This window comes from Mixophyes fleayi, chromosome 7 (assembly GCF_038048845.1).
Source record: "Mixophyes fleayi isolate aMixFle1 chromosome 7, aMixFle1.hap1, whole genome shotgun sequence".
NCBI lineage: Eukaryota > Metazoa > Chordata > Amphibia > Anura > Limnodynastidae > Mixophyes > Mixophyes fleayi.
The window spans coordinates 106968442-106992723 of NC_134408.1; the positions used below are offsets into that span (position 1 = coordinate 106968442).

General features: G+C 37.2%; 1 protein-coding gene across 3 annotated transcripts in view; it reads left to right on the top strand.

Annotated features, from left to right (window-relative positions):
• Positions 1–24282, top strand: part of ADARB1 (adenosine deaminase RNA specific B1) — an 87792-nt gene that overhangs the window by 24581 nt on the left and 38929 nt on the right. The window contains exon 1 of one of the 3 annotated variants that reach the window (XM_075180259.1): positions 1208–1226. The exons of 1 other annotated variant lie outside the window; for it this stretch is intronic. Coding sequence is in view for 1 of the 2 variants with exons in the window: in XM_075180257.1 (XP_075036358.1) it covers positions 21013–21112 (100 nt within the window). In the remaining variant the exon portion in view is untranslated. Of the gene's footprint in view, positions 1–1207; positions 1227–20931; positions 21113–24282 lie in introns of those variants that run through there. One more of the 3 variants, XM_075180257.1, reaches the window with a different exon arrangement.

Genomic DNA, 24282 nt, shown 5'->3' on the forward strand with positions numbered 1-24282 from the left:
GTATTAAAATACGGCCTTCTCTAACAGTTAATGGCTTGGTTTTTTTAATCGGATTAGCTTGGTCTCTCCTCGTGTATATATATATATATATATATATATATATATATATATATATATATATATGTACTGTAGATGTTATCTATGATCTGTCAAAGTACTAAACCATTGTCATTTTTCTTATGGTATATTTAAATTATGCACCTTTTTTGTTTAAAAAAGAAAATTGCAAAATGACCTTGCCCTGTTTTCACACTGAGGGGCGTTGGCTTCAGACTGTTACCATCATGAACAGAACATTGTGGTATATAAACAGTGATTGCTAACATTTAGGGGGAGGTAAAATTTGTTGAATTGCCGCTGCACATCGCCTCGATGTTCAGATGCGCCTATTGCCGGCTATTATGGTAGGAATATCGGCTCATTTTTCTGCGCTCTCTTTGGGGGGTGAGAAAGAATGAGCGGGGTTTTTGTCCTCAACATCGGCACAATGTGTCTCCGGGGGAAATCTTGCACTGAATTATTTCCCCCCCCCCACCCCCTTTAGGTAGGCAAGTGCTGCTTAAAATTAGCACAAATGTGTCCCCGCTATGATAAGCGGACAATGGAATAAAGTAGCCAAAAGTCTACAACAGTGTTTTTGGCGGATAACTTTATATTTTATGGCGTGCATTATGATTAACTGTCTGATATTAAAACAATTATTGACAACAACGGACATTATTTCCTGCTTGCACCCAATTTATAACACTGAATTTTCACCTTCATACTTTGAGTAAATGCTAATGTTCGGACGTGTTTCACCCATTGTTTATTATTGATACATTAGTGTACATGAAACAACATGCAGTGTTTGCATAGTCACTGGTGGAATCTGACTTGCTTGGCATATGATTGCTCATCGCGTATGTAAAATGGCAGAGGAACAGCCAAGTCTTCTGCTGTGTTGAAGAGGATTACTGTTCTCGAGCCATCTGCTGTCAAGTTCCAAAAATAGATTTATTTATTTTCTTGTTTTGCAGGCTACATACAAGGTACAGGTTTAATAGTGGTTACAAATTTCAAAATCTGGTGGTAACCAGTACCATCGTGAAGACTTAGCAGCTATTTTTTTTTTTTTTTTTGTGTAATAAGAAAAAAAAAAAAAACATAAAAATGATTGTCCATAGAAAAACTGAGAAAAATTGAATGTCTTGGTGCAACGAAATTCTGCCTTCATGATGATTATGGTATGGCTTCAATATTTTACAACTGTGATTATTTTGATGAAACAAGAATTGTTACTAAAAGCTATAGTTAAGAACTAACAAGCTGATAGTTTATTTTCTTTTACCTAATGCACAGGTGTGGGGTTTATTCACAATATGTGAATCTTGGGTTTTCCAGATAAGGGGCCTTCTGTAAATTGAATCATGATACTTATTTAAAATTTCCACCAACATTTCTCTCATTCATCTGTTTAGCAGTGCGCTTCACAGTGAATGTAAATGTAGGAAGGCTTCTTGTTTATCATTGAGCAGCAGCAGTTTAAACATTTTATTTATTCATTTTATTAACTTGGATTTGTTTTCATGACATTGGTGCTTTCCAGCATATTGGTTTTGGTGGCTTAAAGGACTATTGTATATTTGAGTCTACTTTCCATTAAGATTTGGTTGACAAATATTGTTTTGCTATGAAATATTTAATAACTATTATCCTTTTTAAACTTATAGATTTAACAATGCAGTATATACCTACTGCTGAAGTACTCACTACCAGTTAAGAGTTAAAGGCAGAATATACCCTATAATTTACAAGCTTAGTTTCTTTAGTCTACAATTGTTCAGTAATATTTAAGCATAAATTACTATGCATAGGAAGCTTTATGTAATAATGAATGATTATTGATTGATGTACTGCTGATTAGTGTTGGAATTCTAATGGAAAACTACAGAATTCTTACATGACATTGTTAGGTATAGCTTTTAAATAAAGAATATCTTGGATATGTGAGAAACAATGTTTGCATTAGTGTTCAGTTAATTGTTCACATTGGAGCAAACATTGTTGCTTTTAGTGGAACAAAGCAGACAGGCTAAAGTTATTACATAACAAATGAATGCCTTTTTTGTCAGCTATATTATACTGGTTTAATGTAGTTAAAGTCAATATCTGCAATTTATCAATTTTTACAAATACTTTTCATATTTGTAGCAGAAAATAACTGTGCAGCAATAAAATTAGCAGGGGATGGGGGCCCTAGACCACATTTCAGCATGTAGCTAGGTTTTTATGAATAGTCTCTTACAGTGTTGGCTAACCTGTGACACTCCAGGGGGTAAATGTATTAACCTCCGGTTTCTTCAACTCCCGCGAGTTCGGCGTCTTCGGCGCTTAAATTTAAAGCGGCGCTGCCTTGAAAACGGAAACCCTTTACAAGGCAGCGCCGCTTTAAATTTGAGCGCCGAAAACGCCGAACTCGCGGGAGTTGAAGAAACCGGAGGTTAATACATTTACCCCCAGGTGTTGTGAAACTATAAGTCCCAGCATGCTTTGCCAATATATAGCAGCTTATTGATGGAAGGGTATGCTGGGACTTGTAGTTGTACAACACCTGGAGTGTCACAGGTTAGCCAACACTGGTCTATTATATTTTCAGTTAAGGAATCCTACCTATAGGGAGAATTTAGTTGGCTGCATTCCTGCTGAAAGTAACGTGGCCTGCGCACTCTTACCAATTTTATGGTAATAGTGCCCTTTATTACCTTTAATACGGTAATCTTTAATGCTGGTTTTTGCTTGCAGCTCAGGGAGCCCTGAGCAAAAATCAGGGTTAATTCTATTACTGTTAATACGGTAATTCTAATGCCGCGTTGAGCACGGCTGAATTTAATTCCTCCCATTGAGTGAGGTAGATAAAGCTAAGACTTCAAAGAGCTGAGTACAGCTCCCATGTTGAATGTAGCACCTGGAATGTCAGGTTAAATAGATAATGATTTTTCAATTGTGCTGGTTGCTGACCTTTTATTGCTGTTTCCGCAGTAAAATAGAATACGCAATTGTTAATTTAGACATTTGCCTTAACTGTGTTTAATTATTCTCTGATGTGATCGTAAGGACTTTGCTCATTCTCAATTTAAATTGAACATTTATAAATGAAATTTCCTCTAGTGTAGTTTCTAATAGAATTTAATAAAACATTAAAGGGTTTCCCACTACACTGTGTAGCACCGTGACACCCATCGGTGTTCAGAGAGGAGAGCAGTATAGAGTACACAGTCAAACTGCTGGAACATTATTATTTTTTTACACTTTTTTGGAGGGTTAGATATTCGTCGTTGTGTCAGGAGTTCTAAATGTTCAAAGTCTTAAAAAACAAAACAAACAAGGTATATATTGTGTTGATATTGCATAAATACATTTCTGATATTCATGTTGGAATCTGACCAGCCAAAATTAACTCAGAACATGGGTGAAAAAGGCCATATTGGCAAATGGGTTAATATCTACAGCTCAGATGGGTTATTTAAAAATAAAAAGAAATGCAGATGATTATTTGAAACACAATACCCGTAGAATTCCTCCTCCATCCCCTAAAAGTGAAATGTCTGCATGTATTTAGGGTTACAATATTTTTTTTTCTTTAGCATGAAATAGCAGTGACAGTGTGTTGCTAATTGGATGACTTTGTTTAAATGTAGCACTAATCTAGAATTTAGGTGTCAAATCTAGGAGCCAGGAGAATCTTTTTAAGAGCCAAAGAAAATGTGTAGTCATTGACACCAATGCAAATGACTCAAAAGTTAGGTGTCAAATGATCTTTTAGGCTTCTCTTTCAGCATTCGGGGTGGTTTGTATAGCGGGAAGGCCAGTGAGGAGGAGGTAACTTTGATACATCAAACAAAGAAAATATTTGGTACGCTTATATATTACCTTCATTTTTTAGGAATTGTTCCTGAAATACTAATATACTATTATTAGGCACCCGGCTTTCTCTTTCTTGTTATAGATTTGTTTTGTGGCTGCCGCTTGTATACAAGAAAGTGATGATTGGTGTTGAAACCTAAGAACTGTTTTCTGGACTTTATTCTGAGTGAAGTGACACTATACATCCGCGCTATCTTTCTACAATATTAAATATATTAACAACTCTTGATGGGTTGGGTACGGTTTTTTAGATTGCGAAAAATCAGACACCCACTTGACCCACAAATAAAAAACGACAGTGTTGAAAACCGATTTAATTAATAATAGACTTACCTTTAAACCGACTGTGCAGATCACCGATGGAGCATTACGCTGGTCGCAAGTGATTTAGACTGAAGAGCTTTCCGGCACTACAGTTTACTGTCATCGCGGCTTCTATTCATCTGAATTTAAAGCGGCAATGTTGGGGCCCCCGCAGGTTAAGTGTTTGAACACTTTACCCAACATTGCCGCTTTAAATTCAGATGAATAGAAGTCGCAATGACAGTAAACTGTAGTGCCGGAAAGCTCTTCAATCAAAAACACTTGCCGTCAGCCTAGTGCTCTATCGGTGATCTGCACAGTCGGTTTAAAGGTAAGTCTATTAATATTTACATCGGTTTTTAACACTTTCGTTTTTATTTGCTCCTGCTTCCTCCCATACTATAGGTTAATTGGCTGCTAACAAATTGACCCGTGTGCGCGCGCCTGTGTGTGCGCACGCGCCTGTGTGTGTGCGCGCGCCTGCCTCTGTGGATTTAGATTGTAAGCTCCAATGGGGCAGGGGACTGATGTGAATGAGTTCTCTGTACAGCGCTGCTGAATTAGTGGCGCTATATAAATAAATAGATGATGATGAAGGGTGAGAGACGAGGGCGAGCATAGAGAGGATGTGATGGAGACATTGTAAGATGCATAAGGTATTGTGAAACAGGGAACATTAGCAGGTAATGAATGCATGGTCAAGAGTAGAAATTCTTCACAGTGGTCAGTCTTAAGCTGGGAACACACTACAGAAATTTCGACCAACTTTTTATGCCAAGCGATTTTACATGTGATCGATGGTCCGATCGCTCGGTCCATGGACTGCATACACACTAGCCTTGTTTAGGGAAGAGCGGACGTCCCTTTAACGACTTTTTACAGCCATGTTGTTGTGAGCAATGACTGTAATTTCGTACTCACTGTTGTGGATCGGTCGGAAGTTTATACACACTACACAGCGGAAACGAGATTGGAACGAAAATATTAAACGGTACGACCAACCAAATGAGGCAACAATCGTCCATTTGGGCAGACTTTCAACCATCGTGTCACTGCACACACTGACCCGACTTTTGAACGAGCGGTCATATGTCGGCTGATTCAGCCGATTATTGGACGAAAACCGTGTAGTGTGTACCCAGCTTTAGAACAGTAAGCATTTGAAATGGATTAAGGTAAAATAAAAGCATGCAACAGTTAAGCTGGGTATACACAGAAATCGCATCTGTAGTAACAATTTTTCCAACAACTGAAAGTCCCAATGAGCATGCATATTTATGTGTACACACACCCAATTAACCTTCAGCTCTGTACTCTTTATCTGTCATATCCATTTGCTGAAAAGGTTGTGACTCTGCACACTCTGTAGAGGTCTGCCTACACTGCTGGTTGTGACTGCATACACACTTCCATATTTGTCCGACATTGTTGATGGTGATTTTTAGTCAGTTTATAAAATGAAATGAAACGATATGATGTGCTTTGTTACCATAAATCATGATCGTGAGAGCGCACACACTAATGCAATATCGGACTTATCAGTTGTTTGTCATGTGATTGGCATGGTAATTGGTTGAAAAACCTGTAGTGTGTATGCAGCTTTAGTTAAGCAGGACTGACAGGGTGTAATTGGTAACTGGCAGTATACATAATAAATACAGGAAATCTTTTTGCAATGCATGTAATTGGTTTTCCATTGCCATGTCACTTAAATACTTTGTGGGTCCATCTTAGCAGTAAGGAATTTAAACAGCTGTTTTAAATTAAGTTCATAATGATTTTCTAAAATAGAACAATTGTTCAGAACCCCCCAATGTTCTCTACTATCTTTATCTCACTCTTGGCTATCTTCTCAGTTACTCAGTGACAGCAGATGGTATAATAGTGAGTTAGAGGAAAGTATAGTTCTGCAGCTGCTCTCTCAGGATTAAAGAATATTTTAAGTCATTGGGTATAACAAAATTGTTAAAGGCAGCAATTGAGCTTATGAACATACCATTGCATTAATGGTGCTCTATCCTTCATTGTTTCTCCTATCCAAAATCCACAGATCCCTTTCTCCTGTTACTAAATGAATATGATTGCATGAATACATGAACATAACAATGTAATGCACACTAAACAGTTTCTAGAATTTACAGTACGTCTTTATTTTTTTTAGTGTGTAGTCCTTGTGTTTTTATTAAATTTTAGGTAAAATTGTTTACTATTTAGAGTTAGGGAAGAGCTTTTTCTTATTGTATTTTTGAGTGTTGGCTTAAACAATGATACCTTGCTGTGAATTGTATTTATTTTTTTATTAAATTATAATTTTTCGTTGTATATGGAAATTGGGCAAAAATGTGAAAAAATCCCTATGATCAAGAGATATAAAACTAGTGCAAATGTAGTAATATGCTGCAAAATGTCTTTAAACACATAGGGGGGTATTCAATTGTTGCTCCGGGCGCCGCCGGAACGAGCGCGTTAAAACTATTACCGTTTATACGATAATATTGCGCGTAATTACCGTTCATACGGTAATTTACTCGCTCAATTTCAGCTCGCTGCTCAGGGACCTGCGAGCTGAAATTGAGCGAGTAATTACCGTATAAACGGTAATAGTTTTAATGCGCTCGTTCCGGCGGCGCCCGGAGCAACAATTGAATACCCCCCATAGTTTTCCTATGGTTATACTATTCGCAACATTTTTGTTTTTAATGTTGTATTCGTCCCCCCCCTCCCCCTTTTTTCCCCCCTCAAAACAATTTCAGAAACCCAGTCTGTCCCATATTAGTTTGTCTTTTAGTAAACATTTTACTTTCCTGTAGAAATGCAAATTAAAAAAAACTTTTACAAAAAACTAAAAAAATTGTTTTGAGTGGAGTTGAATTAAAGTTTAAAACCAAAACAAAAAATATGCTGTTTGTTACACACTTACCAATGACCTACTTTGCTCTTCTCAATCTGCTTAGGTTGAGCAGGGTGGTGAGTCGTGTTCACATAAAGTATATAACTTTGTGTGAATGTATTGTTGTAGACAAGAGTTTGGGCAAAGCTGGTCAAATTGCATATTTCACTGAATCCCCTCAGTGCAAGAAAAGTATCTACAAACTTAAACAAGACATTTCTGCACACTTTCATGCACAAGTAATATTTATTTGCCGATTTGAACAAAATGGGGGGAAAAACCAGAATGTGGTGCGTGCAAACGTTTATGCTCTCTTCCGGTTTATTCTTTAATAAACTTGATTGACACACTGGGCGTTAAGTTAAGCCAGGTGATGACAATTCCAGAGTTGAATAAATAACTGACCCTTATAACCTCTGTACTATTCTAAACAGCCGAGGACTTGAAATTAAAGATAATTGACTGTTGCAAAGCAGAGGAGGCTATAAAAGATATCTAAATGCTTCCAGATTGGAAATTCCACTGTCAGAAACATGAAAAAGTGTAAGTTGCAAGGATCTGTTGGGGGCATATTCAATTAGGATTCGCGCCCGCGATTATGCGCAGCTGCATGGGTCCTGGTACCACAACACCACGGGGAAAATCTGCGATGTTACAATATCTGTAAGAAAGATCTGTTGGAACTTTTCATAGGTGGATTAGATATGCCAAGCATAACTCGCATATTGCTCACTGCAGATAGATTAATATGACACCAGAGAAATGGTCCACAAAACAGCATTGTGTACACAAATTTGCATGGGAGATGATCTTTATTCTAAACTCCTCACAAAAGTCAATCTGAAGTATGCAAAACAATACTCGGACAAGCCATAAACTTATTGAAAGAAAGGTGCTGTGGAATGATGAAAGAAAAATTAAATAATTGTTCATCTCTACAATAGCTTGAATTGGATAGAAACAGGTGAAGTATTTGAAAAAGGTTACCTTGCCAACGGGTAAGAATGGGGATGTTCTGCTTTGGGCATGCGTGATACCACAGATACCACAGAATATGTGCCGGGGTGCAAGGAAGAATGGATTCACCTAAATATCATAGAATATTATAATTGAATGTCCCAAAGTTGGAGAAGAAAGTGAATCAGAAAAAAAGTTTAATATTTTGTCAAAACTGCAATTCAAAATACACTATGAAATACTAACGTGTCTAAAGATTATGGTTTTTGAATGACTTTCACAGTCCACATACTTGTAGTATTCAAAAAATCTGTGGGGAGATCTCAAACATGCAATGAATGCAAGAAGACCCAAGTCTATGGGGTAATTGTATGAAGCTCCGGGTTCTTCAACACCCGCGAGTTCGGCGTCTTCAGCGCTTAAATTTAAAGCGGTGCTGCCTTGTAAAGGGAAGTTTCCCTTTACAAGGCAGCACCGCTTTAAATTTAAGCGCTGCAGACGCCGAACTTGCGGGTTTTGAAGAACCCGGAGCTTCATACATTTACCCCTATATCTCAGTGGGGGAAATCGTCCTAAAGAAAGATTAGTAAAACCTCCTTTATATGTAGCCAGCTAACTGTGAGGTGCCCAACATTTTGCACATGCAATATTCACTTTTCCCCCCAAATTGTTTATTTCTGAAAGCATATGGTAACTGCATTAAAATGTGTGCCCTGCAGAGGTTGTGTGAAGTTCTTTTTACTTCAAGATTCAGTAAAGCATAGAATTTAACCAGGGGTCCCACACTTTCATACAGTTAAATGCATCATCTAGAATATCAACACATACATATAAGACTTTTTCCATAGTAATCTATAGAGATCGACAAGCGCCAACAATGCATTAACCTGCTGAAGTTAGAGCAGAGATACATGAATGGCTCTGTGACCACCTGTGAGTTTAAATCTTTTAGAAATCATTGCCAAGCGCAAGAAACAAACTCTTGTCGTGTGCTACTCTTAAATTATGGGTTGAACTCTCATATGGTCATGCTGAAAGTTACACAGGCCTATTTCTTATTAAGCAGCAACAGTACTGGATTTCTATCACTGCTTATCGCAGTGGTAGGAAAACCTATCGCTTTACTAAAACCTTGCCGAGGCAACTTATCAATACTTAGCTGCCTCGGGATACTAGACGACAGCAGTATGGTGGGAACTTGGACTTCCAGTTCTATTTCATTAAGTTTTATAGAGATAGATAGAGAGAGATAGATTTGTATATTTATTTATTCCATGAGGGAATGCACTCAAATCACATCATTTAAAGTGTGCACAGTCCATACAAAGTAAAAATTCATGAATGCTCAGTGTGTGTTAACAGATCAGCAAAATAGGTTACCGAGTAACGTCCAATGATCGATTCAGTGTTCCACACTTTCCTCAGGGGCCCTGTATACCTTTGTTGAGCATCTAAAAAAATGGGATATCTAATGTTGATTTAACCTAACATTTTTAATTCTTGCATTTTTGCTGTAACTCAAAACGTAAGGCAGATAAAGTAATTTGGTTTGATTTTGTGGTGATTCCTTAATAAACACCTGTGATACTTCAAATAAACTGGAATAATAAGCTGTGATTAGTAAATGGTTTAATACCTTGAAAAATCAATATTTTGGAAACTAATGGTCAGACAGTTGAGATATTTGACAGAAAGTTTTTTGGACATCCTCATAAAAAAGAAAAAAATCTTAAAACCTGAGATGGGTGGTGGACAATTAATTTTTATTATGTGATCTGATGTGGAATGACCCTTCTGTGCTTTTGAGAACTTTGCAAAAATGTTTATTAAAAGTCATAGTTTTTATTAGTTTCTGTTTGTTTGAGTCATTGGCATGGGTGCCATACATTGTGGGTTGCTGACGGTGCTGCATTGTGATCTTCAATATTTTGACATGTCAAAATCTTTAAGTCTTTACCTCTAAGTACTTTTTTTTTTTTATGCATTGCAAAATTGCATTAAAGAGGCCGAAAATGAAAGAAATGACGTGCGTTTTCTATGTAATTTTACAATTGTAAGAAAAGAGTGTTTGAAAAGATGCTCTTGCGATCAAAGCCTCATTCCAGATATACAGTATCTGTTATGGTCCCACATTTTCAAAACAACTAAAATTCAATAGCCACTATACCTTTCTAATAATAGCTATTTTTTTAAAAAAAAGTCTGTCTGCTGTGCTGTCGTGTTTTAAGTACTTTTCTTCTACATAGTGATTTGTAAATGGATGGTGCCATCGTGTGGTACAACCTTTCATAGCGACTGCTTTCACAGGATGGTACTTTTTTTATTTATTTTTTATTTTTATTTATTGCTGTGTTATAGACTGTCAGGAATCTCGTTATTTACAAGTACTGTGGCAAAACAAAGTATCAATTTAGTTGATTTTAACATTATGAAAAAATATATCCGACAACCCCTCCCTGTAGAAATCTGCTGAGGCTAAAAGCAACACATGCCAGTGACAGTATTTAACCCCAGTGTAGATCTACATTTTATTGAGCAGGGCCTCAGCCTCTGGCTACAGTAGCGTGCTCAGTGGCTGTTTGAGTTGGATCTGTAGAACGCGATTAGTAAATCATCACATTAAATATGAACGCTGTTTGGGATGGCAGAGAAACTTCTTCATTTAGGTTGCCAGAGAAATCTGGCAACTTCGTGATAACATTACTGGGACTGCCTGCAGAGAGCAGCAGAGGGCCTGTTTATTTATTTGTCATGAATTACATCAATATGTTATTACTTGTAATAGTGACTTACTGCTAGATGGCATGTCCACTAATATATAGCAATTACAAATGATCTTAAAATGCGGAGGTGAGACTTGGATGAGGTTCATCCGCAATCTAGTAGCAAATTGGTTAAAAATGTCTATCTCCTTCCAACTCCTTCCCTAGCACCTTAATGTGCCGCTCACTCTGCGTAACACCATGGGTCTTACACACCTGTATAAATGAGTGAATATTCTACAGAATCAATGTTGTCTAAAACCATAAATAAGGTGCCCATATCCTATATTCTCTTCTCCCACCACCACCAACCCCATTTCATCTTGGGCACACTGTAAAGCACTTTGTACATTGCTGTCCTGCAGTCACAGCACATTGTACACTTTAAAATGATGTACTTTGTGTTCCTGGACCTATAACTTCATCAGGGCTTGTGCAAGGTACACATAATTTAGTCCTATATTTGTGTGACTAAATTTTCACGTGATCACACTCCACCGAATGAGAAAATACAAGTATTGTATTTTACCATATTCAAAATGTAAACCTACAAATAAACTCAAAATGGTGAGATGAAATTCACACGCAGTTGAAAGTTAATATTTCCCGCTCTGCATCAATCACATATATTCATGACCAACATGTGCTACAAATGGAAATAAAATATCATTGAAATCTGGCAATAAAACAGTTTGTTTTTTTTTCAAAGACCAGCGTTTAGGAAATTTAGAATGTTTTTCAAGAATTTCGGAAAAGAATTGAAATAGAACCAATTTTCCACTGTTTCGGCTTTGTTCATTTAAGCCTGTTAATTAAATGCCAGTGTTAAGTCTCATTATAGGTGCATATAAAATAATAAAATGGCAATTTTGTCTTTTAAATACTTTGATTTTGTTTCTTGTTTTTTTTTGTTTAATCTCTCAGCTGCCGCCACAAAAATATTGAAAAGGAAATGTAGCTGTTTAAACGAAAAAGCATCTTGAAGAAAGTAATTTTGCAGAAACACTCTTACGTTATTTAAAACAAATGCAAACTATTACTGGGAAAATGGTTAGTCCCATGTATGAGGAGTTATCCACACATGGATCCTTGGTAAAATACTTAAAGGGCATTCCACCTTCAGAGATAATTGTCTTCCAGGCATATTTTTGTTTACATAGTTTTGAGATGACCTGCTATGTAAAACATACCACCCATTTCTGTATGAAGTACAATAGAAAGTGTGTGTAAATTATATCTATTGAACCATGCTTATTTTTAGAGCACATATGGCACAACAGTGAGTCCTACCTGCACAGTCCTCCATAGCAGCCTTAACAATGGGTTAGTCCCTTCTAGGTAAATACTGGAAATAAACACATCTCCAGGTAATAAATAGTATAGCTCCTCTTTCCTGACGTCTCCTCCGGTGTCTAGCAGAGGATACAAGTAGAAGCTTACCTCTATCCAGAGGACTTGGCAAAAATGACCTACGAACTGCAGGTGTGCTGCCATTCTCTGCTCCCTGAAAGTGCTGCTGGCCCCCGTGGAATCCTGGAAGGGAGTGAAGCACACAGGATGTGTGCTGCAAGCAGTACAAGAGAGCACCCGTCCAAGGTAAGCCCCCAAGTCTAGGGGTATCTTGTTTGGATTATTATCTTTCCACAGAGTGTAGAGAGGGCAGAATATTAACAATTTCGGCATTGGAGCCTGTGACAAACGTTTACATGTAGATTAAGGGTTTTTTTTTAAGCTAAATGTATTGGTCAGCCCTTTAGAAAACAATTCCTAGCCCCCTGGATAGTTTAAAGGACCGATATCTTAGAAGTTATTTGTGACTTAAGATTTAAATGCAAAGCAGGGAAAGAGCTAAGACAAGTATGGAATTTGATTATTAGCAATTCTTCCTCTGCATTAAATTGGATTCTTTAGAGGACCTGGATGGGTATGCTGTATTCTGACTATTCCTTTAGAAGACACTGGTGCTTGGCAGAATCTCATGAATAGAAGAATGGAAACTTGTTTTAAGAAACTATGCATTTCTTCTGGAAGTACCGTGAAAGCAGGTGTGGCCATGGCTTCAATATCCAGAGCATTTAGTCTATGGGAAAAAAACACTTAATTCGGGTGTTTAATAGAAAACAAATAGATAATACTTGCTAAAAAGCATTGAGGTTATGCAGAGAAGGATTCCTTTGAAGATCTCTCTGGCTATGTCCATGGGCCAAAGGCTAGCTATCCATTCTTTTAAATTTTCTTGCCCTTTGGTGACTAGCTAGATACAATTATTCAGAAGTTTTCTGGGGGTAAATACAACAGTCTTCCGTAAGAAAGAATCGTCAGTCTTTATCCTGCCATCGTTCTAAGGAGTTAAAGATCTACTAACTGGAAGATTGAACACTAGACAAGTGGTGCCATAACATCCAAATAACCCTTTTGGGTATTCAGGCTTTTAGATGGGAGGCAAGGTCAAAATCAGGAATAAATGCGTTCTGGGCACTGTCAGGTGAGAATAAAAAGTAGAATTGGAAGTGTTGTGCATCAGTCTACAGTTGCAGGGAGCCAGAGGGATTGCTCTTCTCAAAAGGATGCAGGCTTTTACTTCAAACTTTTACTAGTCAGAAAATTTGGGGGTTTTCAAGCTGTACTAGATTTAAGGTGACTCAGTAATTTTGTTAATGCAAAGCGTTTCCGTATGGAGTCTATAAATCCTATTATAGTTGGCATAGGTGAGGGAGGCTTTCTGGATGCTTATTTTCATATACCTGTTTGCAGTTTATAACCAGCGTCTTCTCAAGTTCTTTGTTCTGGGTCTCCACTACCAGTACACTTGTCTTCCCTTTGGTGAAGTTCCTTGCGGATGTTGTCAGGCGAAAGTATTAAACGTGTAGCAGAATTGAGAAAGCAGTAAATCAGGAATTGGTATTTTCACCAAAAAATAAATATATCAAGGTCCGGTCCTTGCCTTGTTAGCTGCAGTCTTAACAGATTCCAATTCAAATTTGTCCGACTTCTATGAATGTTTCCCTCCAATATATATATATATATATATATATATATATATATATATATATATATATATATTATGACAAAAAGAGAGAGAAGCGCCACGCATAGTGTATTAAATGACCAACAATTAGTCTTCTCAGTGCGACAAACAAGTGAATTGGCCTCATACCAAAAAAACGAATAATAAACAGCTTATCTGTAATTAGATTCCCGACATCCTATATAGTAAAGATCCTTGATGTCCAGTCCTTATGGCTCCAAATATTCAGATCGCTATGGACTCAGAACAAAAGTATTATGGTGTAGTATGCCAAAAAAGGCTACCAACAATTCCTCAAATGTGGGTACCAACATGAACTCATAACAGAATTATTCCATTAAAAATTTATTACAAAGATAAAATTATTTTATATATAAAATGCGCCCGTACATAATATATAACATATATAGGCTTATCTGCAGTCTTTCCAGATGGTAGTCACGGATCTCTCAAAACCACCTGGCCAAGGTAGATATGGTAATCCAAAGGAAAGAATCAGAAGACGCCTTATCCCCCTCAACGCATTTCGTCACTCGACTTTTTCAAGAGGAATTAGGATATGTAGTGTGTGTGTGTGTATGTGTGTGTGTGTGTGTGTGTGTGTATATATATATATATATATATAACATACTTCCTTTGGCAAGGTGGCACATGCAGAACCTTCAGTTAGACAATCAGGATCCACAACTAAAGAATCTAGTTTCTCTTCTAGAACCAGAATGGACAGTACATACAATAGATTCCAGTTACACAGGCTGGGAAGCCCATCTCCTGGCAAAAACATAGTCACAGAGAGAGAGAGGAGTTGTAAATGTCCTGGAAATGAGGGCAGTCTAGATGCCAAATCAACATTTTCATCATCTTTTACAATACAAGAATCTCGGGGTATTTGCAGACAACAGTATGGTAGTGTCTTTCATAGATCATCAAGGAGGGACCAGGAGCAACATCATGATGGCATAAGTAACAGAAGTCATGTGTTGGGCAGAGGAAAATCTGAGCACTGCATATTTTCTTCAGTTACCTACTTGGGTTTAACAATTTCAGGGCCAGTGGCTTAGGAGAATGTTGTCACTAGCAGACACAGGCTAATTTTTGTCAATTTATCAAGCAGATAAAATTATTTTATACACACAGTATGTATAGTTTTTTCTGTCTCCAAAGTCATTTCAGCTTTCCAAGCATTATCACACTTGTATTTAATTTCAGAATATGTCTTGGTTTGGGGTGTTGGCCATTTATGTACAATTGAAACCAAAAAGAGCAATTCATCAGCAGTTCTCTAATGATTATAATTAAAAACTCTGGCGCTAAGAGATTTTTTTTTTGCCCTTTACAACCTGAATTATTGTTTTGCTCTAGGTTAGTCTACTAATTGCTACTTTAGTTATGATTACTTAACCTGTGCACTGCTGGGTAAGCTCTAGTGGCCTACAAGAACACTGTATACTACTACTGCAATTAAACACAGGATAATCATAGTAGCACAGTGTTCCCCAACAGCAGCTGACCCTGCACACAGACCGATGCAGTCACAGGGTTTATTGTGTTATTTGATCATCATTTTGTCAGATTCTGATTAGACTCTCCCGATAGGTTTTTCGGAAAGATCCCCTTATGGTTAACAGTATTCGCAGAAGATTGTCTATCTCCAGCTTGGGACAGGTGTTTTTTTTTTTTTTTAAATTTATAAAAAGTCCCGGTCCCCTCCTGTGAGGATCTGAATAGACTTATTAAATTAAACTGGCTTTAGTAGGAATATAATATGGACATTGTAACCCCACACCTTGATAGAGTAATTTAAAAAGCGTTGGTCTGACTGGGGACCTGAGAGCAGTTGCACTATGCACAACTGTGAGCCGGAGAGACTATCTTGTTGGCTGTTTATTACTGTTGTATGCAGACACTTGTCGGTTTCTATACGCTCTATGTTCCATCTACCTGGGGTAAGAATATTCCCTCAGGGGGATCGAGAGATTGCAGCTTTTACTATGTTTGAAGCGCCTGAATCCAGCTAAAGTCTGGTAATAAAGTACAAGTTTTAATTTCAAATTTGTATTGCCTATATATTTTTTTTTTATATATTACTCAAGACATATACTAGAGGTCTAATAAGCTTTGGTTATAACAGAAAATTGTTTTTGTTTGCACTGCGAGAAAAAAATCTCTAAATATCCAGCTCAAAGCCTCAGTTTTTGGATGATTTAGAGAGAGCTTCTCTTTTAAGGTGAAAGTTATTTCCAAACCACATTGTGAATTATGTGCAGCATATATACAGGTTACACTATGTTTTGGATCCTATTCTTCTTTTTACATGGTAATACGAGAGGAATAAATAAGAATACACCACAAGAAGAGAGAACACGTCATTTTAAAGAAACTATTATATATTTCACATTGTTATATTGTCACTTGATTTCACGTTTTTCACCAGCGCAATTTTGCACTATATTTTGATATTTCTGGTATATTTGCATGCTGTAGGGTGACATTGTTATAGAGCATTCTGCTGCAGGTGAATTTAGATTTTTATTTTTTGAGCTATAGAATTGGGCCACTGTTATGGTGGTTTTATTCTTTTGATGGTGTTTTGCTGTTTTATTGAAAGTGCATTGTTGATGTGTACCATTCAGAGGCGAACGCAGGATTTAGAAGGGGGGGTTTCCGCCCCCCCCCCGCCCCGGAGAAAAAAAATAGAGCGAGAGAGAGCATGCGCAGCAGCTCCATTTCAGCGAGTCTGAATTCTACAGCAGCCGCGGCGCTGTCAAGAAGCATCCGCGGCGGTGCTGTATTATACTACAATACAGCACTGCCGCGGACGCTTCTTTGACAGCGCCACGGCCGCTGTGGATTACCGTTGGTTACCGGAGGGGAGGGGAGGGGTTTCTGGGGAACCAGAAACCCTTCTGCGTGCGCCACTGCCATTGTACACATTTCAAAGATGAAGAACGTTTATTTGTTTGTAACAATGGTTGATGATGTTAAACTGAGCATATTTTACAACTGTATCTTTCAAAGAGTATCTCCACATTCTTTTAATAAAATCTGTGGGTGAAAAGTTGAATTAGTCTTCTTCACAAACCTCTGTTTTGGTGCTTACACTGTGCTGGTTTTCATGCAGTAGTGTGTATGTGAACCCATCACAGGCTGCAGGGTTACTGCAGAACCGGATAACATCCTTGCACATAGAGCTTTTGGTCTGTGCTATACACACAGACTGAGGAATGATCCACCCTAAAGCAGCTGAACGGCCGCTGCTACTTTACCCACACATTTTATTAGGAGACTAAAAATTATGTCTGGGGGATATCCTCTACCTTATGTAATGATGGTAGTAATCAAACTACCTTAAATGATGTAAAACAATAAAATATACACAACTATTAAATTGGTTTAAATTAACTTACATTTTAACTTTGGCATAGGAAAATCTGCTCTGAGATGCCTTTGGGAATCTCTGTAATTAGCTTGTATTGGTGAACCCAGAAGCAGCAGTGCAGACTACATGCACTATAAAAACCCTTATTGGCTTATTGAATACATTGGGGAGGGAGAAAGTGTTCTTAACGATGATGGACTGTGGTGAGGTATTTATTGAGCTCTAGGTGATCAACTCGGCTAATTTGACAAGTCTATGCTCAACAAGTGAGGAAGAGGTGGTGACATTACTTATAGGATAACTGAATCTAAATTTTTAATTTTGGATGGCCTTGGATAAAAGAAAACATTGCTTACCGCCTCTCCTCTGATAAACTTTTTTAGAAAGATACCCTTATGGTTAACAGTCTGAGCAGGACATTTTCTATCTCCAACTTGGGACAGGTGTTTTTATCAAATTTATAGCTAGTCCATTCCCCTCCTCTGTGAGGTTCTGAATGGACTTATTAAATTAAATTGGCTTTAGTAGATTCCTACTAAAGCCAATTTAATTTAACAATATGGACATTGTAACTTTGGTGTTGTGCTAACTTGGTAGATAAAGCATATTTTTAAGGATTTCTTGCAGACTAAAAGAAAAGGGGGGAATTCGGTTAGACACCAGCTGTCTTCGGGAACACCTAGCGACGGAGATTTGACAGAAATATCGGCTCATTTTTCCTATAAGGGGAGATTTCTACCATAATTGCCGGAAAGTACGCAGCGTGATATCCGTGCGCCACAAACGCAGCAAATGCATCTACCTATAAGGTTTTCTGTCAAATTTCCGCTACGTGGTGTCTACCAGACGTTACGTAGACGCTTTGCGTTTAATTGTAACTTTTAATATTATAAATTGCCAGTAGGTGGTGCCATTGTACCATGTTTGTCCCATCTTATACATTACAAGCATATGTGTTTTGAGTTCAGAATTGCAGCTCTGGTTCAGTAAGCTGCTTTAATATTTTCTAGACTTGCTACTTTTTGTATGAAGAAATATATATTCCTGTAAACACCTAAAAGGTTATGAAGCTGTATAAGTCTGAAATATAAATTGCTTAATGGAGAGAATCTCCTGCCCCCTCCTCCCTCTAATAAAACAAAGCATTTTTAATGCACCTTCTTTTTTATGTTAATGTCAGCCTTAGTTGTAGTCTGTAAATCTTATATAAAATAAATAAAATAATCTGAAATGTGTCCATACAAGGAGATGTAGTGTTAAAATCAGTCTTAAAGTTGCATGAAAATGTAGTTTAATCCTCTTTTATATTATTTTGTAAAGAAAATGGAAAGTAAGTGTTATACTTGATTTTATTTTCTTCTTTAGCGCTACAAAGGGGAATGTCCAACAAGTTATCCCATTTCATATAAGCTTTCATGTAAACTCAGGGCCATAAATTTAAAGGATTTTGATTTAAGATTTTCGAATAAAAATCAAACAGATGTAGCCAAAGGCTCACCAACCCTATATTTCAACACACACAAATTCCAACATGAATATTGGTTTGTAGCTCACAGGTGCTAGTTATCCATTCTGGAAGGTACATGATATTTCTCTATATATCAGTATTGTGTAAGGGGATTATTTTTTTTTGTAAGCTGGCAGTTTTGTTGCATATATGAATTGTGAACTGGACAGAAAATAGATGTGGGGTTATGTACATTAGCAGGTGCCTCTATTCCAAATATATCTATTATAGTGTACTAACTTAGTATATCATAATTACAAATGCTCAACATTAATAATATTATATTATATATATAATATTATATAGCACAATGGACTTAATGTTATGCCACCACACATAACAGTTCTATGTATCTAACTGTACCAGCCTTTTCTCCTGATTCATTACACAATCTTCTGCCTTAATTGTATTAGCCAAGGACTAATAGAATAAGTTATCAGATACAGCATTTTATGATGTGTAATATGTGGTGTTTGGCTTTTTTATATTTTTTTGATGAAGAAATGTTTCAATTTGGCAAGTAAACCCTTACTGGCAGACCTCAAAAATGATATAGATTGCATTATTTCTAGTCTACTTAATGTGGACTTTATATCATTTTGAGGACTGCCAGTAAGTGTTTTCTTTTCATGGTTGTTAATTTTTAAGAGTTTACTTGTTAAAGCCTACTAAAAGCACTTTGATGCTAATCTAAAACTGTAAACAAACGCACTCTTTCTAACAAGGATTTACTTTGCATCAGTTGGGATGTGGATCTATAGTATTCAGAGGCAGTAACACTTGGTTGCATACTGTGGGATTCTATGGAAATGCCTGTTAGGTGCATAAAGCACTATGCTGCAGGGAAGCTTCGAGATGTGTCATTGAACTATTTTCTAATGCTCTATTAAAGCGTGGACATAGTACAAGTTTCTGTCTATGCTTTTCACTAACTTTATTTTTCATTTGTATAAGATCTTAGGAGCAAAATTATTTATGCATCCTAACATTTTTACTGACAGACACTAATGTTTCCTCACTGAATTGTTTACCATACTTGGGTGCCATGATGTCACTGTGCTTGTAATTATGCTATTAGGAACAGGCTACTGGGGAAATAAGACATCCCTTCCTAGCCTTTTAAAGAATAAATCAAATATGCACTTGGTTAAAATAGGGTTTGGTTTTTGCATTGTCCACTAAACACTGCAGGTCAGCCTGTAGCATTGGTAGACATTTGGCATAAATGTGTTCACAACATTGGACCACACTTTATGGCAGGCACATTAATCAATGCTTTTCTTCTATAGTTTCAATGCAAAGTTCCCCTATGGTGCTCAGACTATGAAGTGCCTTACTGTAAGGGGAACAGTAATGGTAATTATCCTGGCAATGCTGACTATCCTTTGCTATAGATATACAGCCACATAAACACTCTGGACCTACCGTCTCCCATCCCTTCCTCATTAGTTTTTCAGTTATGAACTATTTTATAGTACAAAATATGTTGAACATTTATCTTGCTACAATGGAACCATTTAACCATCATACCTAATATAAAGGTCCTTAAGACTATGCTGGGACATACTTGACCTGTGATATCTATATCTCTTTACCCCCAGGGGCCATACATTAAAGGACTACCACAGTCAGTTATTTTTTAGTTATATTTAACAGTTTATTAGTATCTAAAAATAATCAGGAGGGGGGGGTGGGTTAACTGGTTACATGTATAATATTTGATTACTTAGAATATAGAGACACACTTTAGAAAGTACTTGGCAAGCATTTACTGTCTCCCAGGGGTACACAAAATTGAAATGGATAAACTCTTATCCAAACTGCAACATAAAATTACACATAAAATAACTATACAATATATCTGATGGGAGTGGGGAGACTAAAGCAGAAATGTCAGAATAATATAAGATAGTCTGTTCAACAGTAGAATAGGTTTAAAGGAAATGCCAAGTTTTTGTACTCGTCCACCGTGCTCCTCATCAGACAGTTACACAGAAACAGGGACTCTATTTCCTCGTCTTTCCCCTGGCTGCTTAGTGTTTGAGTGATTGCACAGGAGAGTTATCTGTCACATGTGCCTCTTGTGGCTACAGAAATGAATTTCTGTTTCCAGTGCATTTTGCGGTTAGGTGACTGAAATAGGAAGAGTGAGCCCTCATCCAGAGGAGGGCATCTGTGCTGCTTGGCTTGTTCACAGAGGGTTAAGTGCTGGCTATAAAGAGACAGTGCTAGTCAGTTACCAGCCTGTCGGAGTTTTAGTACCCTGACCTCCAGCTTGCTATGGCATCTCTTCTGGTTGGTACTTGTAACATGGGGAACCTCTTCAGCCTGGTCAGGCGTCGTTTTAAGCGAAGGCGAAAGAAGCGATCTGAAAGAAAAGGTAAAGGGGGCTGTGGTTCAAAGTCTCATTATACACTTGTCATTTTGTGTATAGTGTGATGCACCTGCTCAAAGTCGTCTTGGCATTTGAAACTACTTATAAGCGCTGTCGTGATTATATAGCTTGTTCAGTTAATGACATTTAAACACTAATCTCTTCTGTTTCCGAGAATTTGTGTAGTGTCCGAAATTTTGCGTGTGTCAATTACAGGAGACTTTGTAGATCTATGTAAAGATTAACTGTTTAGAACGTTTAAGTGGTTTCACATTCACAAACTAATTGTGAAATATCATGTTTTACATTCTCAGTAGGCATGGACAATTTACAAAAATAGATTTATTCTGCACTTCAAAGCTGGATGTAATAACGATCTGTCTGGTTCCCTAATTATTTAAAATCCTATTTGAGTTGCTGGAATGATGTCGCAATTACATTTGACTGCAGCTAATAGGCGTTCATCATTTGTGCCTGGATAATTCCACAACAAACTGGAAGGCATTTTGCATGTGACATCACATATAGAGCCTTGAGCCAAAAAGGTAATTTACCTGAGGTTCTGCTGCAGCCTCTGCTGGTCCCGGCGTTTGGGCAACACGCGGTCTCTGTGGAAAAAGCCCTTAGCTGCAGGGACTAGGAGAGGGTCCAGCGATGTCTGCCGACACGATCGTTTCTCTTTAAAGACCGATAGTGTGTATTCCAGCGACCACGCGGGGGCGAGCAGAGCAGCGGGAGCGCGCCTAAGACCCCCAGATAATTACTCATCGGGAACGGGGTTCGCTTTGGATATTCTACACAAAACTGATATTTGAGGTTGCTTTGTATTGTGCTTTAAGCCATTCTACGATTTCACTTGTTGCACCCTGATAGATAATTTAGGGGAAGCTTACATGGCTATGTTATCCAAATTATTTATTATTAGGCTTGCTTTAATGTTTATTTAAGGGTGCTGTTCTAAAGTGTTGTTTTCTCCACTTTTCATTGTGTGACCAGGATTCATTGGGGGAAATTTAAAAGATGTACATGTAATAATAATTAAAAAATATTGTTTTTCAAAATATTGGTTCTATAATGTGGAGCGAGCTATATTGTGTTAATGTCATAAGTTCAAATACATATTTAATAAGATATAAGCTATTTCTTAATGAAGCGCTGCTTTATCTCTGTATCAAAAAAGGTTGTTAAACTGTTTAGCAATGGTTTTTGCATGACATTATCTTTTTTGGACCATATTAAAATGTACTTATTAGTATATAGTGTGCAGTAGTATTCATATACTTGCACATGTTTTAAAATGAGTGACAATGGTAACAAATTTTTCATATCTCTTTTGTATCATTAATATATGACACTTCCCTCCCCCCACCCTGGACAGTGACTTAGAAGTGTGTCAATGACAGCATTGAACTTGATGGTTTATTCATTGTCCTCCGTGTCCGTTATATCCAAGTGACAGAGGATCAAGGCATTGTATTTCTTTTTACAGATGGTTTTTCAAGCATATAAAGGAAATGTTCCATTAAGTAACAGCTAATGGTATGACAGTTAAGGTTGATTTACAAATTAGAGTAATCAAAGCTGTCTTTGGACAAGTTAATTTGAAAATTCAAGGATTTTGAAGCTTTATAAGTATGACAGATTTAGTATGATAAACCAAAGCATTTCATCCATTGGCACTTGCAGGATTCTGAGTAATAACTATAGCAAATAGGCTGAGGGATTGATATCCCCATTTTCTGCGTATCAGTCATTGGAAGCCTTATCTCAATTTCAAATGTCTCTGGTGGTTACATTGTAAAAATCGGAAGCTGTTCCTCATCCCTAACTTTCCCACTGCTTTAGTTTATAGAACATTTATCAATGGATTTCACACACTCATTACAAGTGACAAATTGCACTGCATTTAATTGTAATACTCTGCTTTCTGTTAAGGGGCATTTGGCTGCTTACCCCCTGGTTTTAACAAACAGAAAACAAGTGTGTTTTTGTTGGCATATTTTAATACAAGTAAAGTCCTGTAAATAGGGATGGAACCTATTGGTTCCAATGACCCCACACTCAGCAGCCTCTTTTGGATGCTCTATTTACTTGCGACTTCCATCACACGTTGAACAGTGCAGTTTGATACAGTGTCGCTGACATTTTTCTTGTTCCAGTCAATGACCATCCTTTAATGCTGTATTTCACAGCAGGCCACTTACTATAATAATTGGTTAGAACTTTACACTCTTTACGTTGTTAATGCATGTGTTGAGGTTACTCATTGAAATTCATGCTGTTTTTGATAGTTGTATTACATTGTATTTGAAAGGAATTGGCAGTAAAAATGTTATACCTTATCTAAACTTTAATTGTCATGCATTCTATATTCCTTACTACTTTTTCTCAAACTCTATGTACTGAATACATTATCTGTTAAGTTCCCACTGACGCCTTGGCTATGCCTCACTGACCTTTCAATCCTTGTCTTGTTGACTGTGTGCAATCTGTAATCGGTATTAATATGACTGAGTTGGTGGAACTTATTAGCAAGTAAAACATATGGGTTTGACAACTTGTCTTGTTACCTAAATAAAAAAAGTGAAACGTATGTCCGTTAACAAAATTCATTGCCATAAAATGCACATAAGTGTTTGTGTAATGCAATAAACTTATTAATTTTTAAAATATTTTTCATATTTCCACTACTTGGGTATTGCACTAGTTTGCTGCTTATTGCTCTATGCAGTAAACTAGAAGAGGATCATTTAAAATAGATTAAGAGCTACAGTTTTAGTGGACATCTTGTGTTTTTTAAGAGGCAGACATCCACCCATTGAAACGTATAGAAATTGACCTTCAAAAACATTGACTAACCGTGTTCTAGCACTATGCTTACCTGCCTCTTGGCATTTGTCCATTCATCTGAATGGCGAAGCTCATGGGGAGGGAACATGACAACGCATCTTGGAGTTTACAAGAAAGGGCGCCCCGAGCACAATAGAGTATCACTTGTTTGAACTGTTCATGTATCGTGGGACTGCTGGATTGGGTGCAGCACAGCTAAGTTATATTTTATTATTGTATGTCTCATATTATTCCACCCAGAACCAAATTTCAGTTTTGGATGGAGTTATCTTTTATTCACTAAACAAGCAATTTCCCTAAAACATTGCACTAAAGCAAAGCACAGG